Genomic DNA, 22,274 nt, shown 5'->3' on the forward strand with positions numbered 1-22,274 from the left:
TTTTGGCTGATCTGTGTATTTCGGGGAACAGTTCTCTCAAGTTGGCTGATCTGTGTATTTCAGGGAACAGTTCTCTCAAGTTGGCTGATCTATGTATTTCAGGGAACAGTTCTCTCAAGTTGGCTGATCTGTGTATTTCAGGGAACAGTTCTCTCAAGTTGGCTGATCTGTGTATTTCAGGGAACAGTTCTCTCAAGTTGGCCGATCTGTGTATCTCAGGGAACAGTTTTCTCAATTTGGCTGATCTTTGTGTATCTCAGGGAACAATTCTCTGGATTTTAGAACAATAAGCCCTCAAACTTGTTCCTGAAACATGAACTTAGTAGTTTGAAAGCAACTTAGTGAAAAAAGAACATGATGAAACTAGTTTGATGGTTGAGCTTTAAACTGGTTATTAGAATTTTAAAATGAAAAAAAAACTTAATGGGCAAAATTATTCGAATTTGTACAGGTTTCTAATTATAATACAACAACCGGATACAAATGTTAAAATTTGTGTTACGTGTTATGTTTCAGAAGTTCGACTCTTTGTTTTTAAGTTTCGTTTTGAAAGAATGTAATTCCCTCTTAGTTTTGAAACTACTGCCATTTGCAGTTTGTTTATTTGATACATTGTTCTGTAACAACCACACTGGAACCCATGTACTTAACTTTGATACATTGTTCTTAACAGGAAAGAAGAAAACTAGTGATGAACAACCACACTGGAACCCATGTACTTAACTTTGCTTTAAGACAAGTCCTTTCATCAGAAGCGGATCAGCGGGGATCGTTGGTAGCTCCAGATCGTCTGCGGTTTGACTTCACCAACAAGGTATGTTAGTTCATGTTGACACTAAAATAATTTTTCAGTTGCCTACTGGTTGTACAGAGTAAAACCTTTATTTAATATGTCACAATGTTTCACCAGGTTTCTGTGAAATTATCAGGTCAGATTCTGTAACTGTACAGTTTAGACTTTATGAGAAACTTCTTTGCCCGAGTCTTAGTATTGAAATGTGTTTTTATGTGAAAGGGGTTAATTAAAATGGATGTAAATGGACATGTTTGTATTATTAATAAATCTTCTTGTTGTCAATTAACAATAAGTGATCCTTTGCTGAGTATCGTCAACATTTTATTGTTCCTAGATTTATTTAGTTGAAGATTTTAAAGGTTTTTATCCCAGCTTTTGTAGTTTGTACGTTCAGTTGTATACACACTTCCTGCAGTGTCCTTGTTCATGTACCTTATGGATAGCTTACCTAAATTACTTTATTAACAGCAGTAACAAAGGATTGTTTTGTACATAAAACTCAATTTGAAGGCTGTTGTTTTTTTTTACGAACCACCCAGTGTGGGAACTTGTGATTTTATTTGTGCATAGCAACTTTTAATCAGTAATGTTGAGAAAACCCACTTGTAGAGAAATATATATATATGTAAAAACGGCTTGTTTGGGTTGAGAAAAATTTTTACGTGGAGGAGCGAACATATTTCGACCTTCTTCGGTCATCGTCAAGTTCACAAAGAAAGAAAGAGGTAGGTGACCAGAAGCTGACCACACGTTTGAAAGGGGTTGTGAAACTGACGATGACCGAAGAAGGTCGAAACGTTGTTCGCTCCTCTACGTAAAAAATTTCTCAACCCAAACGAGCAGTTTTTACATATATAGCAACTTTTAATATGCCTAGTTTTTGTGATTGTTTATGAAGGTATTTCCAACAAACATAAAGTCTCATGTCAGTGTTCTTTTTAAATGCGGAGGGATAGAGGCCTACGTTTGACCATTTAACAAGAATATTTAAAAATAGAATTTTGATATCAACTTTATTTTTTCCTCATGAAGAGGGTTTGTATGGTTCATGTGAGAAAAACTCTTGAATAACGTTGAAGTTAACAAAGGCTGAAAAAATGTCATTAGCGAGTCGAAAACATAAAATTGCTTTACGAAGCAGGTTTGAGATAGCAGTGTCTTCAATTCTTATAATTAGTATATTGGTAAATACTTGATTAAGTTTGCACTTACATTGTCATGTGCTTATAAATTTGTATTTTTATATATTCTCAAGTAATTTCTGCTAGCCTGAGTTCTTCTATCTCACTTGATGGTTCCAGATGAACCTGGATAGACCTAAGTAAAATAAACAAATGATTTACTACGTGCAGGTCATGTGAATTAAAAGAAACATAGTTCGTTCCACTATCTTTATTATATTTTTGTAATTGATATGTTCTGAACAGACACAGTTCAGATATTTATAAACAAACATTTGCGAGCTGAAGTTTCATTGGTCGTAAATATTGTGCGGACCGTCATCCGTACACATCAGTTAAACATCTGCCATTTAACAACAGGTTTTACAGTAATACTGCTTAAATGAAATCGTGATAATTGTTCTGAAAAACACTTCTTGCTCACCTGCACAACACTGTTCAGTATTTTTTTTCAATTTCATTTAAGGGAGCAATGAAAGTGAACCAAGTTAAAGAAACTGAAACAATCACCAATAATGTCATCAACAAAAATGAACCTGTCTATGCTAAGGACTCTTCACTACCACAGGCTAAAGCAATCCAAGGGCTCCGTGCTGTGTTTAATGAGGTATGTATATTTTGTGCCATTGTTTCAAAATTTTGAGCACTATTACACAGCAGAAATCTGTGGTTAAAAGTCTTCTGTTAAAAATAGTTTTTTAAAATCTCTTATAATTAATTTAGGTTTTTTTTCAAACATGTCTAAATGACTTAATATTTTGAACTGGATTTTATTGTGGCTTATGAGACTTAGTAATGATAAGTATACTGTATAAACTGTTTAACAATGGGAATATTATGGATCATTTTCCAGACCTATCCTGATCCAGTCCGGGTGGTATCTATTGGTATTCCAGTGGAAGAGCTTTTGTCAGACCCTACGGGGCCTGGAGGATCAGTGACCTCTGTAGAATTCTGTGGTGGCACGTGAGTTACACCTAATTCATAGATAGGTCTTACACTTGTACCTTGTTCCATTGTTTCTTAAGTAACATTAACATGAACTTTAACCTGTTGACTGCCAAGTATTTCAGTTGCTACGGCAACTCTGAACCGAGTTCAAAATACATCTCTAATGCTTTTCGTGACGCCATTTTGGATCGAAAGTGAAACAATATGTAAGTAGGTCAAATACATGTATGGTGCTGACATCTAGCGTTGAAGTTAGATATTATTGAGAACGAATTAACTCGTCCATGGCACTGTGTTACCGATCGGCTTGGACGAGTTATCTCACCTATGGCACTGAACAGGTTAATTTGTAGCATACATTAATTTTGAAGAAGTACAGTTAGTATAAATAATAAAACTGTGTCTTTATGAATAAAATTTAAATGTATTCAATGACACTTGAAACGTTTAATTCTATTAAGTTTGGTTGGTCAAGTATGGTCACTTGTTAGCTTGCTCTGACCACGAATCTGTGGGTTTGTGGGCCACAAGAGAGATGACAAAATTCTATTATCGGATTAGCGTGACCCAAGAGTTGGTGGTGGGTCTTTTTCCTTTAATTTACCAAGTTCAAAATTTGGAATGTCTAACAAATAGCCTTTGTAGTTTTCCATCAAAATTATAAAACAAATTAAAATATTACTGGTGCTATAAATTCTTAGTTTTTTAAAATTACAGTTAGATGTTGAGTTTTGTACATGACAAAACAGTCAAAATTATGATGTTTGTAAAGCATTAGTTTATAATGTAAATATCTTCCAAAACTAGCCACTTGCAGAGGAGTGGCCATGTGGGTGACTTTGTCATTGCAAGTGAAGAGGCTATTGCCAAAGGTATAAGAAGAATTATTGCTTTGACCGGTCCAGAAGCAACAAAGGTAAAACTATGTGTGTTAAAAATATTTTATCACAAGATTTAGTCAAAATTTAGTTATGTGTAGGCAATAAACATGTGATTTATGTGGTCTATATGTGGTTTATGATTAAAATTTGTAATTTCTTAATTTCAAAAAGACATTTCACACAAATGTTTCAATACGTCTGTGTCACATGACACGTCTACACTTGTAATATCTAAGTTTTATTCTTTTTCTACAGGGTGTTCGGAAAGTCACTGTGCAGTTTTGTCTGTTAATAAATATATGACTTTCCGAACACCCTGTATATTTCTCCGTTTTTAAATGTCAATCATATATGCATACGTTGTTTTCAACTGTAAATAATTTGGTTGTGTTTCATTAGGAGGTAATTGAAATGCTATGCATACTTTTAACAGTCTGGTCAGAATTTGTGGAACGTTATAATGGTATCAAACATCGACCTTTCAAGTGCAGTTATCCTTGTGATCGGAATTTGTGGAACATTATGATGGTATCAAACATCGACCTATCAATTTTAGTTACCCTTGTGATCAGAATTTTCAACAAAAGATAATAATTATTGAATACATGTATTCTAAAATTTTACCTCTTCCTGTATGGCAAGTTTAAAATGCACACATCATAACATTTTCCACAGTTACAACAAGAACTTAATAACTTAAAGAAGTTTATTATCAAAGTATAGTTTTTGATTTCAATTTTTATATTCCTAGGTTTGAATTTGAAGAGCAAATTTTTAACAAGTTTCTTTTCACATGTCTGTTATATGACATTGCTACACTATAAATTTTCTATGTATATGATCACAATTGTTTTCCAGTTCTTATCATTTGTTGAACCCACTGGAGAACACCGTCTTCTCTGTCCTTTTGAGATAATTAAACGATTAGTTGTACATATGTTCCAGATGAATGTGTTTATTAACCAAGAGAAAGACAACAGTAAATTAACAAATGGTGGAATGGTTTTATTTGTAAAAAGATAGTGTGCTTTTCAACAAATTAAACTGATGTTTCTTTCATGTATGACCAACAGCTAAGTGTACAGGTTTATATACAAAATTATAAAGTACAAAAATGTTCATATACAAGATTGTAACTAAAGACATGGTCAAGTTTGTGACAAGATATTAACTAAGGACATGGTTAAGTTTGTGACAAGATATTAACTAAAGACATAGTCATGTTTGTGACAAGATAATAACTTAATACATGGTCAAGTTTGTAACAAGATAAAAACTAAAGACCTGGTCAAGTTGTGACAAGATAATAATTAAAGGCATGGTCAAGTTTGTGACAAGATAATAACTAAAGACATTGTCAAGTTTGTGACAAGATATTAACTAAAGACATGGTCAAGTTTGTGACAAGATAATAACTAAAGACATGGTCAAGTTTGTGACAAGATAATAACTAAAGACATGGTCAAGTTTGTGACAAGATATTAACTAAAAACATGGTCAAGTTTCTGACAGTATAATAACTAAAGACATGGTCAAGTTTGTGACAAGATTATAACTAAGGATGTGGTCATGTTTGTGACAAGATAATAACTAAGGATGTGGTCATGTTTGTGACAAGATAATAACTAAAGACATGGTCAAGTTTGTGACAAGATTATAACTAAGGATGTGGTCATGTTTGTGACAAAATTATAACTAAGGATGTGGTCATGTTTGTGACAAGATAATAACTAAAGACATGGTCAAGTTTGTGACAAGATAATAACTAAAGACATGGTCAAGTTTGTGACAATATAATAACTAAAGACATGGTCAAGTTTGTGACAAGATATTAACTAAAAACATGGTCAAGTTTCTGACAGTATAATAACTAAAGACATGGTCAAGATTGTGACAAGATAACTAAAGACATGATCAAGTTTGTGACAAGTTTGTAAATAAAGACATGGTCAAGTTTGTGACAAGTTTGTAACTAAAGACATGGTCAAGTTTGTGACAAGATAATCACTAAAGACATAGTCATGTTTGTGACAAGATAACTTAATACATGGTCAAGTTTGTAACAAGATAAAAACTAAAGACGTGGTCAAGTTTGTGACAAGATAATAATTAAAGGCATGGTCAAGTTTGTGACAATATTAAAACTAAAGACATGGTTAAGTTTGTGACAAGATAAAAACTGAATACATGGTTAAGTTTGTGACAAGATAATAACTAAAGACATGGTCAAGTTTGTGACTAGATAACTAAAGACATGGTCAAGTTTGTGACAAGATAACTAAAGACATGGTCAAGTTTGTGACAAGATAACTAAAGACATGGTCAAGTTTGTGACAAGTTTGTAACTAAAGACATGGTCAAGTTTGTGACAAGTTTGTAACTAAAGACATGGTCACGTTTGTGACAAGATAATAATTAAAGACATAGTCACGTTTGTGACAAGATAATAATTAAAGACATGGTCAAGTTTGTGACAAGATAATAACTAAAGACATGGTCAAGTTTGTGACAAGATTATAACTAAGGATGTGGTCATGTTTGTGACAAGATAATAACTAAAGACATGGTCAAGTTTGTGACAAGATAATAACTAAAGACAAGTTTGTGACAAGATAATAACTAAAGACATGGTCATGTTTCTGACAAGATAATAACTAAAGACATGGTCATGTTTCTAACAAGATAATAGCTAAAGACATGGTCAAGTTTGTGACAAGATAACTAAAGACATGGTCAAGTTTGTGACAAGATAACTAAATTCATGGTCAAGTTTGTGACAAGATAACTAAAGACATGGTCATGTTTGTGACAAGATAACTAAAGACATGGTCATGTTTGTGACAAGATAATAACTAAAGACATGGTCAAGTTTGTGACAAGATAATAACTAAAAACATGGTCAAGTGTGTGACAAGATAATAACGAAAGACATGGTCAAGTTTGTGACAAGATAATAACTAAAGACATGGTCATGTTTGTGACAAGATAACTAAAGACATGGTCAAGTTTGTGACTAGATAACTGAAGACATGGTCAAGTTTGTGACAAGATAACTAAAGACATGGTCAAGTTTGTGACAAGTTTGTAACTAAAGACATGGTCAAATTTGTGACAAGTTTGTAACTAAAGACATGTTCACGTTTGTGACAAGATAATAATTAAAGACATGTTCACGTTTGTTACAAGATTATAACTAAGGATGTGGTCATGTTTGTGACAAGATAATAACTAAAGACATGGTCAAGTTTGTGACAAGATTATAACTAAGGATGTGGTCATGTTTGTGACAAGATAATAACTAAAGACATGGTCAAGTTTGTGACAAGATAATAACTAAAGACAAGTTTGTGACAAGATAATAACTAAAGACATGGTCATGTTTCTGACAAGATAATAACTAAAGACATGGTCATGTTTCTAACAAGATAATAGCTAAAGACATGGTCAAGTTTGTGACAAGATAACTAAAAATTCATGGTCAAGTTTGTGACAAGATAACTAAAGACATGGTCAAGTTTGTGACAAGATAACTAAAGACATGGTCATGTTTGTGACAAGATAACTAAAGACATGGTCATGTTTGTGACAAGATAACTAAAGACATGGTCAAGTTTGTGACAAGATAATAACTAAAGACATGGTCAAGTTTGTGACAAGATAATAACTAAAGACATGGTCAAGTTTGTGACAAGATAATAACTAAAGACATGGTCATGTTTGTGACAAGATAACTAAAGACATGGTCAAGTTTGTGACAAGATAACTAAAGACATGGTCAAGTTTGTGACAAGATAACTAAAGACATGGTCAAGTTTGTGACAAGATAACTAAAGACATGGTCAAGTTTGTGACAAGATAATAACTAAAGATATCGTCACGTTTGTGACAAGATAATAATTAAAGACATGGTCAAGTTTGTGACAAGATAACTAAAGACATGGTCAAATTTGTGACAAGATAACTAAAGACATGGTCAAGTTTGTGACAAGATAATAACTAAAGACATGGTCAAGTTTGTGACAAGATAATAACTAAAGACATGGTCAAGTTTGTGACAAGATAATAACTAAAGACATGGTCATGTTTGTGACAAGATAACTAAAGATATGGTCAAGTTTGTGACAAGATAAAAACTGAATACATGGTCAAGTTTGTGACAAGATAACTAAAGACATGGTCAAGTTTGTGACAAGATAACTAAAGACATGGTCAAGTTTGTGACAAGATTATAATTAAGGATGTGGTCATGTTTGTGACAAGATAATAACTAAAGACATGGTGAAGTTTGTGACAATATAATAACTAAAGACATGATCAAGTTTGTGACAAGATAATAACTAAAGACATGGTCAAGTTTCTGACAAGATAATAACTAAAGACATGGTCAAGTTTGTGACAAGATATTAACTAAAACATGGTCAAGTTTCTTACAGTATAATAACTAAAGACATGGTCAAGTTTGTGACAAGATTATAACTAAGGATGTGGTCATGTTTGTGACAAGATAAGAACTAAAGACATGGTCAAGTTTGTGACAAGATAACTAAAGACATGGTCAAGTTTGTGACAAGATAATAACTAAAGACATGGTCAAGTTTGTGACAAGATAACTAAAGACATGGTCAAGTTTGTGACAAGATAACTAAAGACATGGTCAAGTTTGTGACAAGATAACTAAAGACATGGTCAAGTTTGTGACAAGATAACTAAAGACATGGTCAAGTTTGTGACAAGATAACTAAAGACATGGTCAAGTTTGTGACAAGATTGTAACTAAAGTCAATAAACTTTATGACAAGATAATAACTAAAGACATGGTCAAGTTGGTGACAAGATTGTAACTAAAGTGATGGTCAATTTGTAACAAGATAACTAAAGTCATATTCAAGTTTGTTACAAGATAACTAAAGACATGGTCATGTTTCTGACAAGATTGTAACTTAATACATGGTCAAGTTTGTGACAAGATAAAAACTAAAGACGTGGTCAAGTTTGTGACAAGATAATAACTAAAGACATGGTCAAGTTTGTGACAAGATAATAACTAAAGACATGGTCAAGTTTGTGACAAGATAATAACTAAAGACATGGTCAAGTTTGTGACAAGATAATAACTAAAGACATGGTCAAGTTTGTGACAAGATAATAACTAAAGACATGGTCAAGTTTGTGACAAGATAACTAAAGACATGGTCAAGTTTGTGACAAGATAATAACTAAAGACATGGTCAAGTTTGTGACAAGATAATAACTAAAGACATGGTCAAGTTTGTGACAAGATAATAACTAAAGACATGGTCAAGTTTGTGACAAGATAATAACTAAAGACATGGTCAAGTTTGTGACAAGATAATAACTAAAGACATGGTCAAGTTTGTGACAAGATAATAACTAAAGACATGGTCAAGTTTGTGACAAGATAATAACTAAAGACATGGTCAAGTTTGTGACAAGATAATAACTAAAGACATGGTCAATTTGTGACAAGATAATAACTAAAGACATGGTCAAGTTTGTGACAAGATAACTAAAGACATGGTCAATTTGTGACAAGATAACTAACTAAAGACATGGTCAAGTTTGTGACAAGATAATAACTAAAGACATGGTCAAGTTTGTGACAAGATAATAACTAAAGACATGGTCAAGTTTGTGACAAGATAACTAAAGACATGGTCAAGTTTGTGACAAGATAACTAAAGACATGGTCAAGTTTGTGACAAGATAACTAACTAAAGACATGGTCAAGTTTGTGACAAGATAACTAAAGACATGGTCAAGTTTGTGACAAGATAATAACTAAAGACATGGTCATGTTTGTGACAAGATAATAACTAAAGACATGGTCAAGTTTGTGACAAGATAATAACTAAAGACATGGTCAAGTTTGTGACAAGATAACTAAAGACATGGTCAAGTTTGTGACAAGATAACTAAAGACATGGTCAAGTTTGTGACAAGTTTGTAACTAAAGACATGGTCAAGTTTGTGACAAGATTGTAACTAAAGACATGGTCAAGTTTGTGACAAGATAATAACTAAAGACATGGTCAAGTTTGTGACAAGATAATAACTAAAGACATGGTCATGTTTGTGACAAGATAACTAAAGACATGGTCAAGTTTGTGACAAGATAATAACTAAAGACATGGTCAAGTTTGTGACAAGATAATAATTAAAGACATGGTCAAGTTTGTGACAAGATAATAACTAAAGACATGGTCAAGTTTGTGACAAGATAACTAAAGACATGGTCATGTTTGTGACAAGATAATAACTAAAGACATGGTCAAGTTTGTGACAAGATAATAACTAAAGACATGGTCAAGTTTGTGACAAGATAATAACTAAAGACATGGTCAAGTTTGTGACAAGATAACTAAAGACATGGTCAAGTTTGTGACAAGATAATAACTAAAGACATGGTCAAGTTTGTGACAAGATAACTAAAGACATGGTCAAGTTTGTGACAAGATAACTAAAGACATGGTCAAGTTTGTGACAAGATAACTAAAGACATGGTCAAGTTTGTGACAAGATAATAACTAAAGACATGGTCAAGTTTGTGACAAGATAATAACTAAAGACATGGTCAAGTTTGTGACAAGATAATAACTAAAGACATGGTCAAGTTTGTGACAAGATAACTAAAGACATGGTCAAGTTTGTGACAAGATAATAACTAAAGACATGGTCAAGTTTGTGACAAGATAATAACTAAAGACATGGTCAAGTTTGTGACAAGATAATAACTAAAGACATGGTCAAGTTTGTGACAAGATAATAACTAAAGACATGGTCAAGTTTGTGACAAGATAATAACTAAAGACATGGTCAAGTTTGTGACAAGATAATAACTAAAGACATGGTCAAGTTTGTGACAAGATAATAACTAAAGACATGGTCAAGTTTGTGACAAGATAATAACTAAAGACATGGTCAAGTTTGTGACAAGATAATAACTAAAAGACATGGTCAAGTTTGTGACAAGATAATAACTAAAGACATGGTCAAGTTTGTGACAAGATAATAACTAAAGACATGGTCAAGTTTGTGACAAGATAATAACTAAAGACATGGTCAAGTTTGTGACAAGATAATAACTAAAGACATGGTCAAGTTTGTGACAAGATAATAACTAAAGACATGGTCAAGTTTGTGACAAGATAATAACTAAAGACATGGTCAAGTTTGTGACAAGATAACTAAAGACATGGTCAAGTTTGTGACAAGATAATAACTAAAGACATGGTCAAGTTTGTGACAAGATAATAACTAAAGACATGGTCAAGTTTGTGACAAGATAACTAAAGACATGGTCAAGTTTGTGACAAGATATAACTAAAGACATGGTCAAGTTTGTGACAAGATAATAACTAAAGACATGGTCAAGTTTGTGACAAGATAATAACTAAAGACATGGTCAAGTTTGTGACAAGATAATAAAGATAAAGACATGGTCAAGTTTGTGACAAGATAATAACTAAAGACATGGTCAAGTTTGTGACAAGATAATAACTAAAGACATGGTCAAGTTTGTGACAAGATAATAACTAAAGACATGGTCAAGTTTGTGACAAGATAATAACTAAAGACATGGTCAAGTTTGTGACAAGATAATAACTAAAGACATGGTCAAGTTTGTGACAAGATAATAACTAAAGACATGGTCAAGTTTGTGACAAGATAATAACTAAAGACATGGTCAAGTTTGTGACAAGATAATAACTAAAGACATGGTCAAGTTTGTGACAAGATAATAACTAAAGACATGGTCAAGTTTGTGACAAGATAATAACTAAAGACATGGTCATGTTTGTGACAAGATAATAACTAAAGACATGGTCAAGTTTGTGACAAGATAACTAAAGACATGGTCAAGTTTGTGACAAGATAACTAAAGACATGGTCAAGTTTGTGACAAGATAATAACTAAAGACATGGTCAAGTTTGTGACAAGATAATAACTAAAGACATGGTCAAGTTTGTGACAAGATAACTAAAGACATGGTCAAGTTTGTGACAAGATAATAAAGACTGGTCAAGACATGGTCAAAGTTTGTGACAAGATAATAACTAAAGACATGGTCAAGTTTGTGACAAGATAATAACTAAAGACATGGTCAAGTTTGTGACAAGATAATAACTAAAGACATGGTCAAGTTTGTGACAAGATAATAACAAGATAAAGACATGGTCAAGTTTGTGACAAGATAATAACTAAAGACATGGTCAAAGTTTGTGACAAGATAATAACTAAAGACATGGTCAAGTTTGTGACAAGATAATAACTAAAGACATGGTCAAGTTTGTGACAAGATAATAACTAAAGACATGGTCAAGTTTGTGACAAGATAATAACTAAAGACATGGTCAAGTTTGTGACAAGATAATAACTAAAGACATGGTCAAGTTTGTGACAAGATAATAACTAAAGACATGGTCAAGTTTGTGACAAGATAATAACTAAAGACATGGTCAAGTTTGTGACAAGATAATAACTAAAGACATGGTCAAGTTTGTGACAAGATAATAACTAAAGACATGGTCAAGTTTGTGACAAGATAATAACTAAAGACATGGTCAAGTTTGTGACAAGATAATAACTAAAGACATGGTCAAGTTTGTGACAAGATAATAACTAAAGACATGGTCAAGTTTGTGACAAGATAACTAAAGACATGGTCAAGTTTGTGACAAGATAACTAAAGACATGGTCAAGTTTGTGACAAGTTTGTGACAAGATAATAACTAAAGACATGGTCAAGTTTGTGACAAGATAATAACTAAAGACATGGTCAAGTTTGTGACAAGATAATAACTAAAGACATGGTCAAGTTTGTGACAAGATAATAACTAAAGACATGGTCAAGTTTGTGACAAGATAACTAAAGACATGGTCAAGTTTGTGACAAGATAATAACTAAAGACATGGTCAAGTTTGTGACAAGATAATAACTAAAGACATGGTCAAGTTTGTGACAAGATAACTAAAGACATGGTCAAGTTTGTGACAAGATAATAACTAAAGACATGGTCAAGTTTGTGACAAGATAATAACTAAAGACATGGTCAAGTTTGTGACAAGATAATAACTAAAGACATGGTCAAGTTTGTGACAAGATAATAACTAAAGACATGGTCAAGTTTGTGACAAGATAATAACTAAAGACATGGTCAAGTTTGTGACAAGATAACTAAAGACATGGTCAAGTTTGTGACAAGATAATAACTAAAGACATGGTCAAGTTTGTGACAAGATAATAACTAAAGACATGGTCAAGTTTGTGACAAGATAATAACTAAAGACATGGTCAAGTTTGTGACAAGATAATAACTAAAGACATGGTCAAGTTTGTGACAAGATAATAACTAAAGACATGGTCAAGTTTGTGACAAGATAATAACTAAAGACATGGTCAAGTTTGTGACAAGATAATAACTAAAGACATGGTCAAGTTTGTGACAAGATAATAACTAAAGACATGGTCAAGTTTGTGACAAGATAATAACTAAAGACATGGTCAAGTTTGTGACAAGATAATAACTAAAGACATGGTCAAGTTTGTGACAAGATAATAACTAAAGACATGGTCAACAAGATAATAACTAAAGACATGGTCAAGTTTGTGACAAGATAATAACTAAAGACATGGTCAAGTTTGTGACAAGATAATAACTAAAGACATGGTCAAGTTTGTGACAAGATAATAACTAAAGACATGGTCAAGTTTGTGACAAGATAATAACTAAAGACATGGTCAAGTTTGTGACAAGATAACTAAAGACATGGTCAAGTTTGTGACAAGATAATAACTAAAGACATGGTCAAGTTTGTGACAAGATAATAACTAAAGACATGGTCAAGTTTGTGACAAGATAATAACTAAAGACATGGTCAAGTTTGTGACAAGATAATAACTAAAGACATGGTCAAGTTTGTGACAAGATAATAACTAAAGACATGGTCAAGTTTGTGACAAGATAATAACTAAAGACATGGTCAAGTTTGTGACAAGATAATAACTAAAGACATGGTCAAGTTTGTGACAAGATAATAACTAAAGACATGGTCAAGTTTGTGACAAGATAATAACTAAAGACATGGTCATGTTTGTGACAAGATAATAACTAAAGACATGGTCAAGTTTGTGACAAGATAATAACTAAAGACATGGTCAAGTTTGTGACAAGATAATAACTAAAGACATGGTCATGTTTGTGACAAGATAATAACTAAAGACATGGTCATGTTTGTGACAAGATAATAACTAAAGACATGGTCAAGTTTGTGACAAGATAATAACTAAAGACATGGTCAAGTTTGTGACAAGATAATAACTAAAGACATGGTCAAGTTTGTGACAAGATAACTAAAGACATGGTCAAGTTTGTGACAAGATAATAACTAAAGACATGGTCAAGTTTGTGACAAGATAATAACTAAAGACATGGTCAAGTTTGTGACAAGATAATAACTAAAGACATGGTCAAGTTTGTGACAAGATAATAACTAAAGACATGGTCAAGTTTGTGACAAGATAACTAAAGACATGGTCAAGTTTGTGACAAGATAATAACTAAAGACATGGTCAAGTTTGTGACAAGATAATAACTAAAGACATGGTCAAGTTTGTGACAAGATAATAACTAAAGACATGGTCAAGTTTGTGACAAGATAATAACTAAAGACATGGTCAAGTTTGTGACAAGATAATAACTAAAGACATGGTCAAGTTTGTGACAAGATAATAACTAAAGACATAGTCACGTTTGTGACAAGATAATAACTAAAGACATGGTCAAGTTTGTGACAAGATAACTAAAGACATGGTCAAATTTGTGACAAGATAATAACTAAAGACATGGTCAAGTTTGTGACAAGATAATAACTAAAGACATGGTCAAGTTTGTGACAAGATAATAACTAAAGACATGGTCAAGTTTGTGACAAGATAATAACTAAAGACATGGTCATGTTTGTGACAAGATAATAACTAAAGACATGGTCAAGTTTGTGACAAGATAACTAAAGACATGGTCAAGTTTGTGACAAGATAATAACTAAAGACATGGTCAAGTTTGTGACAAGATAACTAAAGACATGGTCAAGTTTGTGACAAGATAACTAAAGACATGGTCAAGTTTGTGACAAGATAACTAAAGACATGGTCAAGTTTGTGACAAGATAATAACTAAAGACATGGTCAAGTTTGTGACAAGATAATAACTAAAGACATGGTCAAGTTTGTGACAAGATAATAACTAAAGACATGGTCAAGTTTGTGACAAGATAACTAAAGACATGGTCAAGTTTGTGACAAGATAATAACTAAAGACATGGTCAAGTTTGTGACAAGATAATAACTAAAGACATGGTCAAGTTTGTGACAAGATAATAACTAAAGACATGGTCAAGTTTGTGACAAGATAATAACTAAAGACATGGTCAAGTTTGTGACAAGATAATAACTAAAGACATGGTCAAGTTTGTGACAAGATAATAACTAAAGACATGGTCAAGTTTGTGACAAGATAATAACTAAAGACATGGTCAAGTTTGTGACAAGATAATAACTAAAGACATGGTCAAGTTTGTGACAAGATAATAACTAAAGACATGGTCAAGTTTGTGACAAGATAATAACTAAAGACATGGTCAAGTTTGTGACAAGATAACTAAAGACATGGTCAAGTTTGTGACAAGATAACTAACTAAACAAGACATGGTCAAGTTTGTGACAAGATAACTAAAGACATGGTCAAGTTTGTGACAAGATAACTAAAGACATGGTCAAGTTTGTGACAAGATAATAACTAAAGACATGGTCAAGTTTGTGACAAGATAATAACTAAAGACATGGTCAAGTTTGTGACAAGATAATAACTAAAGACATGGTCAAGTTTGTGACAAGATAATAACTAAAGACATGGTCAAGTTTGTGACAAGATAACTAAAGACATGGTCAAGTTTGTGACAAGATAACTAAAGACATGGTCAAGTTTGTGACAAGATAACTAAAGACATGGTCAAGTTTGTGACAAGATAATAACTAAAGACATGGTCAAGTTTGTGACAAGATAAACTAAAGACATGGTCAAGTTTGTGACAAGATAATAACTAAAGACATGGTCAAGTTTGTGACAAGATAATAACTAAAGACATGGTCAAGTTTGTGACAAGATAATAACTAAAGACATGGTCAAGTTTGTGACAAGATAATAACTAAAGACATGGTCAAGTTTGTGACAAGATAACTAAAAGACATGGTCAAGTTTGTGACAAGATAATAACTAAAGACATGGTCAAGTTTGTGACAAGATAACATGGTCAAGTTTGTGACAAATATAACTAAAGACATGGTCAAGTTTGTGACAAGATAATAACTAAAGACATGGTCAAGTTTGTGACAAGATAATAACTAAAGACATAGTCACGTTTGTGACAAGATAATAATTAAAGACATGGTCAAGTTTGTGACAAGATAACTAAAGACATGGTCAAGTTTGTGACAAGATAATAACTAAAGACATGGTCAAGTTTGTGACAAGATAACTAAAGACATGGTCAAGTTTGTGACAAGATAACTAAAGACATGGTCAAGTTTGTGACAAGATAACTAAAGACATGGTCAAGTTTGTGACAAGATAATAACTAAAGACATGGTCAAGTTTGTGACAAGATAACTAAAGACATGGTCAAGTTTGTGACAAGATAACTAAAGACATGGTCAAGTTTGTGACAAGATAACTAAAGACATGGTCAAGTTTGTGACAAGATAAAAGACATGGTCAAGTTTGTGACAAGATAACTAAAGACATGGTCAAGTTTGTGACAAGATAATAACTAAAGACATGGTCAAGTTTGTGACAAGATAATAACTAAAGACATGGTCAAGTTTGTGACAAGATAATAACTAAAGACATGGTCAAGTTTGTGACAAGATAATAACTAAAGACATGGTCAAGTTTGTGACAAGATAATAACTAAAGACATGGTCAAGTTTGTGACAAGATAATAACTAAAGACATGGTCAAGTTTGTGACAAGATAATAACTAAAGACATGGTCAAGTTTGTGACAAGATAATAACTAAAGACATGGTCAAGTTTGTGACAAGATAATAACTAAAGACATGGTCAAGTTTGTGACAAGATAATAACTAAAGACATGGTCAAGTTTGTGACAAGATAATAACTAAAGACATGGTCAAGTTTGTGACAAGATAATAACTAAAGACATGGTCAAGTTTGTGACAAGATAACTAAAGACATGGTCAAGTTTGTGACAAGATAATAACTAAAGACATGGTCAAGTTTGTGACAAGATAACTAAAGACATGGTCAAGTTTGTGACAAGATAATAACTAAAGACATGGTCAAGTTTGTGACAAGATAATAACTAAAGACATGGTCAAGTTTGTGACAAGATAATAACTAAAGACATGGTCAAGTTTGTGACAAGATAATAACTAAAGACATGGTCAAGTTTGTGACAAGATAACTAAAGACATGGTCAAGTTTGTGACAAGATAACTAAAGACATGGTCAAGTTTGTGACAAGATTGTAACTAAAGACATGGTCAAGTTTGTGACAAGATAATAACTAAAGACATGGTCAAGTTTGTGACAAGATAATAACTAAAGACATGGTCAAGTTTGTGACAAGATAATAACTAAAGACATGGTCAAGTTTGTGACAAGATAATAACTAAAGACATGGTCAAGTTTGTGACAAGATAATAACTAAAGACATGGTCAAGTTTGTGACAAGATAATAACTAAAGACATGGTCAAGTTTGTGACAAGATAATAACTAAAGACATGGTCAAGTTTGTGACAAGATAATAACTAAAGACATGGTCAAGTTTGTGACAAAATAATAACTAAAGACATGATCAAGTTTGTGACAAGATAATAACTAAAGACATGATCAAGTTTCTGACAAGATAATAACTAAAGACATGGTCATGTTTCTGACAAGATAATAACTAAATGACATGGTGACAAGTTTGTGACAAGACATAACTCAAGTTTGTGACAAGATAACAAAGACATAAGTTTGTGACAAGATAATAACTAAAGACATGGTCAAGTTTGTGACAAGATAACTAAAGACATGGTCAAGTTTGTGACAAGATAATAACTAAAGACATGGTCAAGTTTGTGACAAGATAATAACTAAAGACATGGTCAAGTTTGTGACAAGATAATAACTAAAGACATGGTCAAGTTTGTGACAAGATAATAACTAAAGACATGGTCAAGTTTGTGACAAGATAATAACTAAAGACATGGTCAAGTTTGTGACAAGATAATAACTAAAGACATGGTCAAGTTTGTGACAAGATAATAACTAAAGACATGGTCAAGTTTGTGACAAGATAATAACTAAAGACATGGTCAAGTTTGTGACAAGATAATAACTAAAGACATGGTCAAGTTTGTGACAAGATAATAACTAAAGACATGGTCAAGTTTGTGACAAGATAATAACTAAAGACATGGTCAAGTTTGTGACAAGATAATAACTAAAGACATGGTCAAGTTTGTGACAAGATAATAACTAAAGACATGGTCAAGTTTGTGACAAGATAATAACTAAAGACATGGTCAAGTTTGTGACAAGATAATAACTAAAGACATGGTCAAGTTTGTGACAAGATAACTAAAGACATGGTCAAGTTTGTGACAAGATAATAACTAAAGACATGGTCAAGTTTGTGACAAGATAACTAAAGACATGGTCAAGTTTGTGACAAGATAACTAAAGACATGGTCAAGTTTGTGACAAGATAATAACTAAAGACATGGTCAAGTTTGTGACAAGATAATAACTAAAGACATGGTCAAGTTTGTGACAAGATAATAACTAAAGACATGGTCAAGTTTGTGACAAGATAATAACTAAAGACATGGTCAAGTTTGTGACAAGATAATAACTAAAGACATGGTCAAGTTTGTGACAAGATAATAACTAAAGACATGGTCAAGTTTGTGACAAGATAATAACTAAAGACATGGTCAAGTTTGTGACAAGATAATAACTAAAGACATGGTCAAGTTTGTGACAAGATAATAACTAAAGACATGGTCAAGTTTGTGACAAGATAATAACTAAAGACATGGTCAAGTTTGTGACAAGATAATAACTAAAGACATGGTCAAGTTTGTGACAAGATAATAACTAAAGACATGGTCAAGTTTGTGACAAGATAACTAAAGACATGGTCAAGTTTGTGACAAGATAATAACTAAAGACATGGTCAAGTTTGTGACAAGATAACTAAAGACATGGTCAAGTTTGTGACAAGATAATAACTAAAGACATGGTCAAGTTTGTGACAAGATGACATGGTCAAGTTTGTGACAAGATAACTAAAGACATGGTCAAGTTTGTGACAAGATAATAACTAAAGACATGGTCAAGTTTGTGACAAGATAATAACTAAAGACATGGTCAAGTTTGTGACAAGATAATAACTAAAGACATGGTCAAGTTTGTGACAAGATAATAACTAAAGACATGGTCAAGTTTGTGACAAGATAATAACTAAAGACATGGTCAAGTTTGTGACAAGATAATAACTAAAGACATGGTCAAGTTTGTGACAAGATAATAACTAAAGACATGGTCAAGTTTGTGACAAGATAATAACTAAAGACATGGTCAAGTTTGTGACAAGATAATAACTAAAGACATGGTCAAGTTTGTGACAAGATAATAACTAAAGACATGGTCATGTTTGTGACAAGATAATAACTAAAGACATGGTCATGTTTGTGACAAGATAATAACTAAAGACATGGTCATGTTTGTGACAAGATAACTAAAGACATGGTCAAGTTTGTGACAAGATAATAACTAAAGACATGGTCAAGTTTGTGACAAGATAACTAAAGACATGGTCAAGTTTGTGACAAGATAACTAAAGACATGGTCAAGTTTGTGACAAGATAACTAAAGACATGGTCAAGTTTGTGACAAGATAACTAAAGACATGGTCAAGTTTGTGACAAGATAATAACTAAAGACATGGTCAAGTTTGTGACAAGATAACTAAAGACATGGTCAAGTTTGTGACAAGATAATAACTAAAGACATGGTCAAGTTTGTGACAAGATAATAACTAAAGACATGGTCAAGTTTGTGACAAGATAACTAAAGACATGGTCAAGTTTGTGACAAGATAATAACTAAAGACATGGTCAAGTTTGTGACAAGATAATAACTAAAGACATGGTCAAGTTTGTGACAAGATAACTAAAGACATGGTCAAGTTTGTGACAAGATAATAACTAAAGACATGGTCAAGTTTGTGACAAGATAATAACTAAAGACATGGTCAAGTTTGTGACAAGATAATAACTAAAGACATGGTCAAGTTTGTGACAAGATAATAACTAAAGACATGGTCAAGTTTGTGACAAGATAATAACTAAAGACATGGTCAAGTTTGTGACAAGATAACTAAAGACATGGTCAAGTTTGTGACAAGATAACTAAAGACATGGTCAAGTTTGTGACAAGATAACTAAAGACATGGTCAAGTTTGTGACAAGATAACTAAAGACATGGTCAAGTTTGTGACAAGATAACTACTAAAGACATGGTCAAGTTTGTGACAAGATAATAACTAAAGACATGGTCAAGTTTGTGACAAGATAACTAAAGACATGGTCAAGTTTGTGACAAGATAATAACTAAAGACATGGTCAAGTTTGTGACAAGATAATAACTAAAGACATGGTCAAGTTTGTGACAAGATAACTAAAGACATGGTCAAGTTTGTGACAAGATAACTAAAGACATGGTCAAGTTTGTGACAAGATAACTAAAGACATGGTCAAGTTTGTGACAAGATAATAACTAAAGACATGGTCAAGTTTGTGACAAGATAATAACTAAAGACATGGTCAAGTTTGTGACAAGATAATAACTAAAGACATGGTCAAGTTTGTGACAAGATAATAACTAAAGACATGGTCAAGTTTGTGACAAGATAATAACTAAAGACATGGTCAAGTTTGTGACAAGATAATAACTAAAGACATGGTCAAGTTTGTGACAAGATAATAACTAAAGACATGGTCAAGTTTGTGACAAGATAATAACTAAAGACATGGTCAAGTTTGTGACAAGATAATAACTAAAGACATGGTCATGTTTGTGACAAGATAATAACTAAAGACATGGTCAAGTTTGTGACAAGATAATAACTAAAGACATGGTCAAGTTTGTGACAAGATAACTAAAGACATGGTCAAGTTTGTGACAAGATAAAAACTGAATACATGGTTAAGTTTGTGACAAGATAACGAAAGACATGGTCAAGTTTGTGACAAGATAACTAAAGACATGGTCAAGTTTGTGACAAGATAACTAAAGACATGGTCAAGTTTGTGACAAGATAATAACTAAAGACATGGTCAAGTTTGTGACAAGATTGTAACTAAAGACATGGTCAAGTTTGTGACAAGATAATAACTAAAGACATGGTCAAGTTTGTGACAAGATAACTAAAGACATGGTCAAGTTTGTGACAAGATAACTGAAAGACATGGTCAAGTTTGTGACAAGATAACTAAAGACATGGTCAAGTTTGTGACAAGATAATAACTAAAGACATGGTCAAGTTTGTGACAAGATAATAACTAAAGACATGGTCAAGTTTGTGACAAGATAATAACTAAAGACATGGTCAAGTTTGTGACAAGATAATAACTAAAGACATGGTCAAGTTTGTGACAAGATAATAACTAAAGACATGGTCAAGTTTGTGACAAGATAATAACTAAAGACATGGTCAAGTTTGTGACAAGATAATAACTAAAGACATGGTCAAGTTTGTGACAAGATAATAACTAAAGACATGGTCAAGTTTGTGACAAGATAATAACTAAAGACATGGTCAAGTTTGTGACAAGATAACTACTAAAGACATGGTCAAGTTTGTGACAAGATAATAACTAAAGACATGGTCAAGTTTGTGACAAGATAATAACTAAAGACATGGTCAAGTTTGTGACAAGATAACTAAAGACATGGTCAAGTTTGTGACAAGATAATAACTAAAGACATGGTCAAGTTTGTGACAAGATAATAACTAAAGACATGGTCAAGTTTGTGACAAGATAACTAAAGACATGGTCAAGTTTGTGACAAGATAATAACTAAAGACATGGTCAAGTTTGTGACAAGATAATAACTAAAGACATGGTCAAGTTTGTGACAAGATAATAACTAAAGACATGGTCAAGTTTGTGACAAGATAATAACTAAAGACATGGTCAAGTTTGTGACAAGATAATAACTAAAGACATGGTCATGTTTGTGACAAGATAACTAAATATGGTCAATTGTGACAAGATAAACTAAAGACATGGTCAAGTTTGTGACAAGATAATAACTAAAGACATGGTCAAGTTTGTGACAAGATAATAACTAAAGACATGGTCAAGTTTG

General features: G+C 32.4%; 1 protein-coding gene across 1 annotated transcript in view; it reads left to right on the forward strand.

Annotated features, from left to right (window-relative positions):
* LOC143247018 (alanine--tRNA ligase, cytoplasmic-like) overlaps positions 1-22,274 on the forward strand; it is a 325,641-nt gene that overhangs the window by 27,278 nt on the left and 276,089 nt on the right. Inside the window, 4 exon segments of the mRNA XM_076494324.1 lie at positions 674-814; positions 2,444-2,584; positions 2,831-2,943; positions 3,736-3,844. Of these exon segments, the coding sequence (XP_076350439.1) occupies positions 674-814; positions 2,444-2,584; positions 2,831-2,943; positions 3,736-3,844 (504 nt within the window).

The sequence above is a fragment of the Tachypleus tridentatus genome, chromosome 3 (genome assembly GCF_004210375.1).
Source record: "Tachypleus tridentatus isolate NWPU-2018 chromosome 3, ASM421037v1, whole genome shotgun sequence".
Classification (NCBI taxonomy): Eukaryota; Metazoa; Arthropoda; class Merostomata; order Xiphosura; family Limulidae; genus Tachypleus; species Tachypleus tridentatus.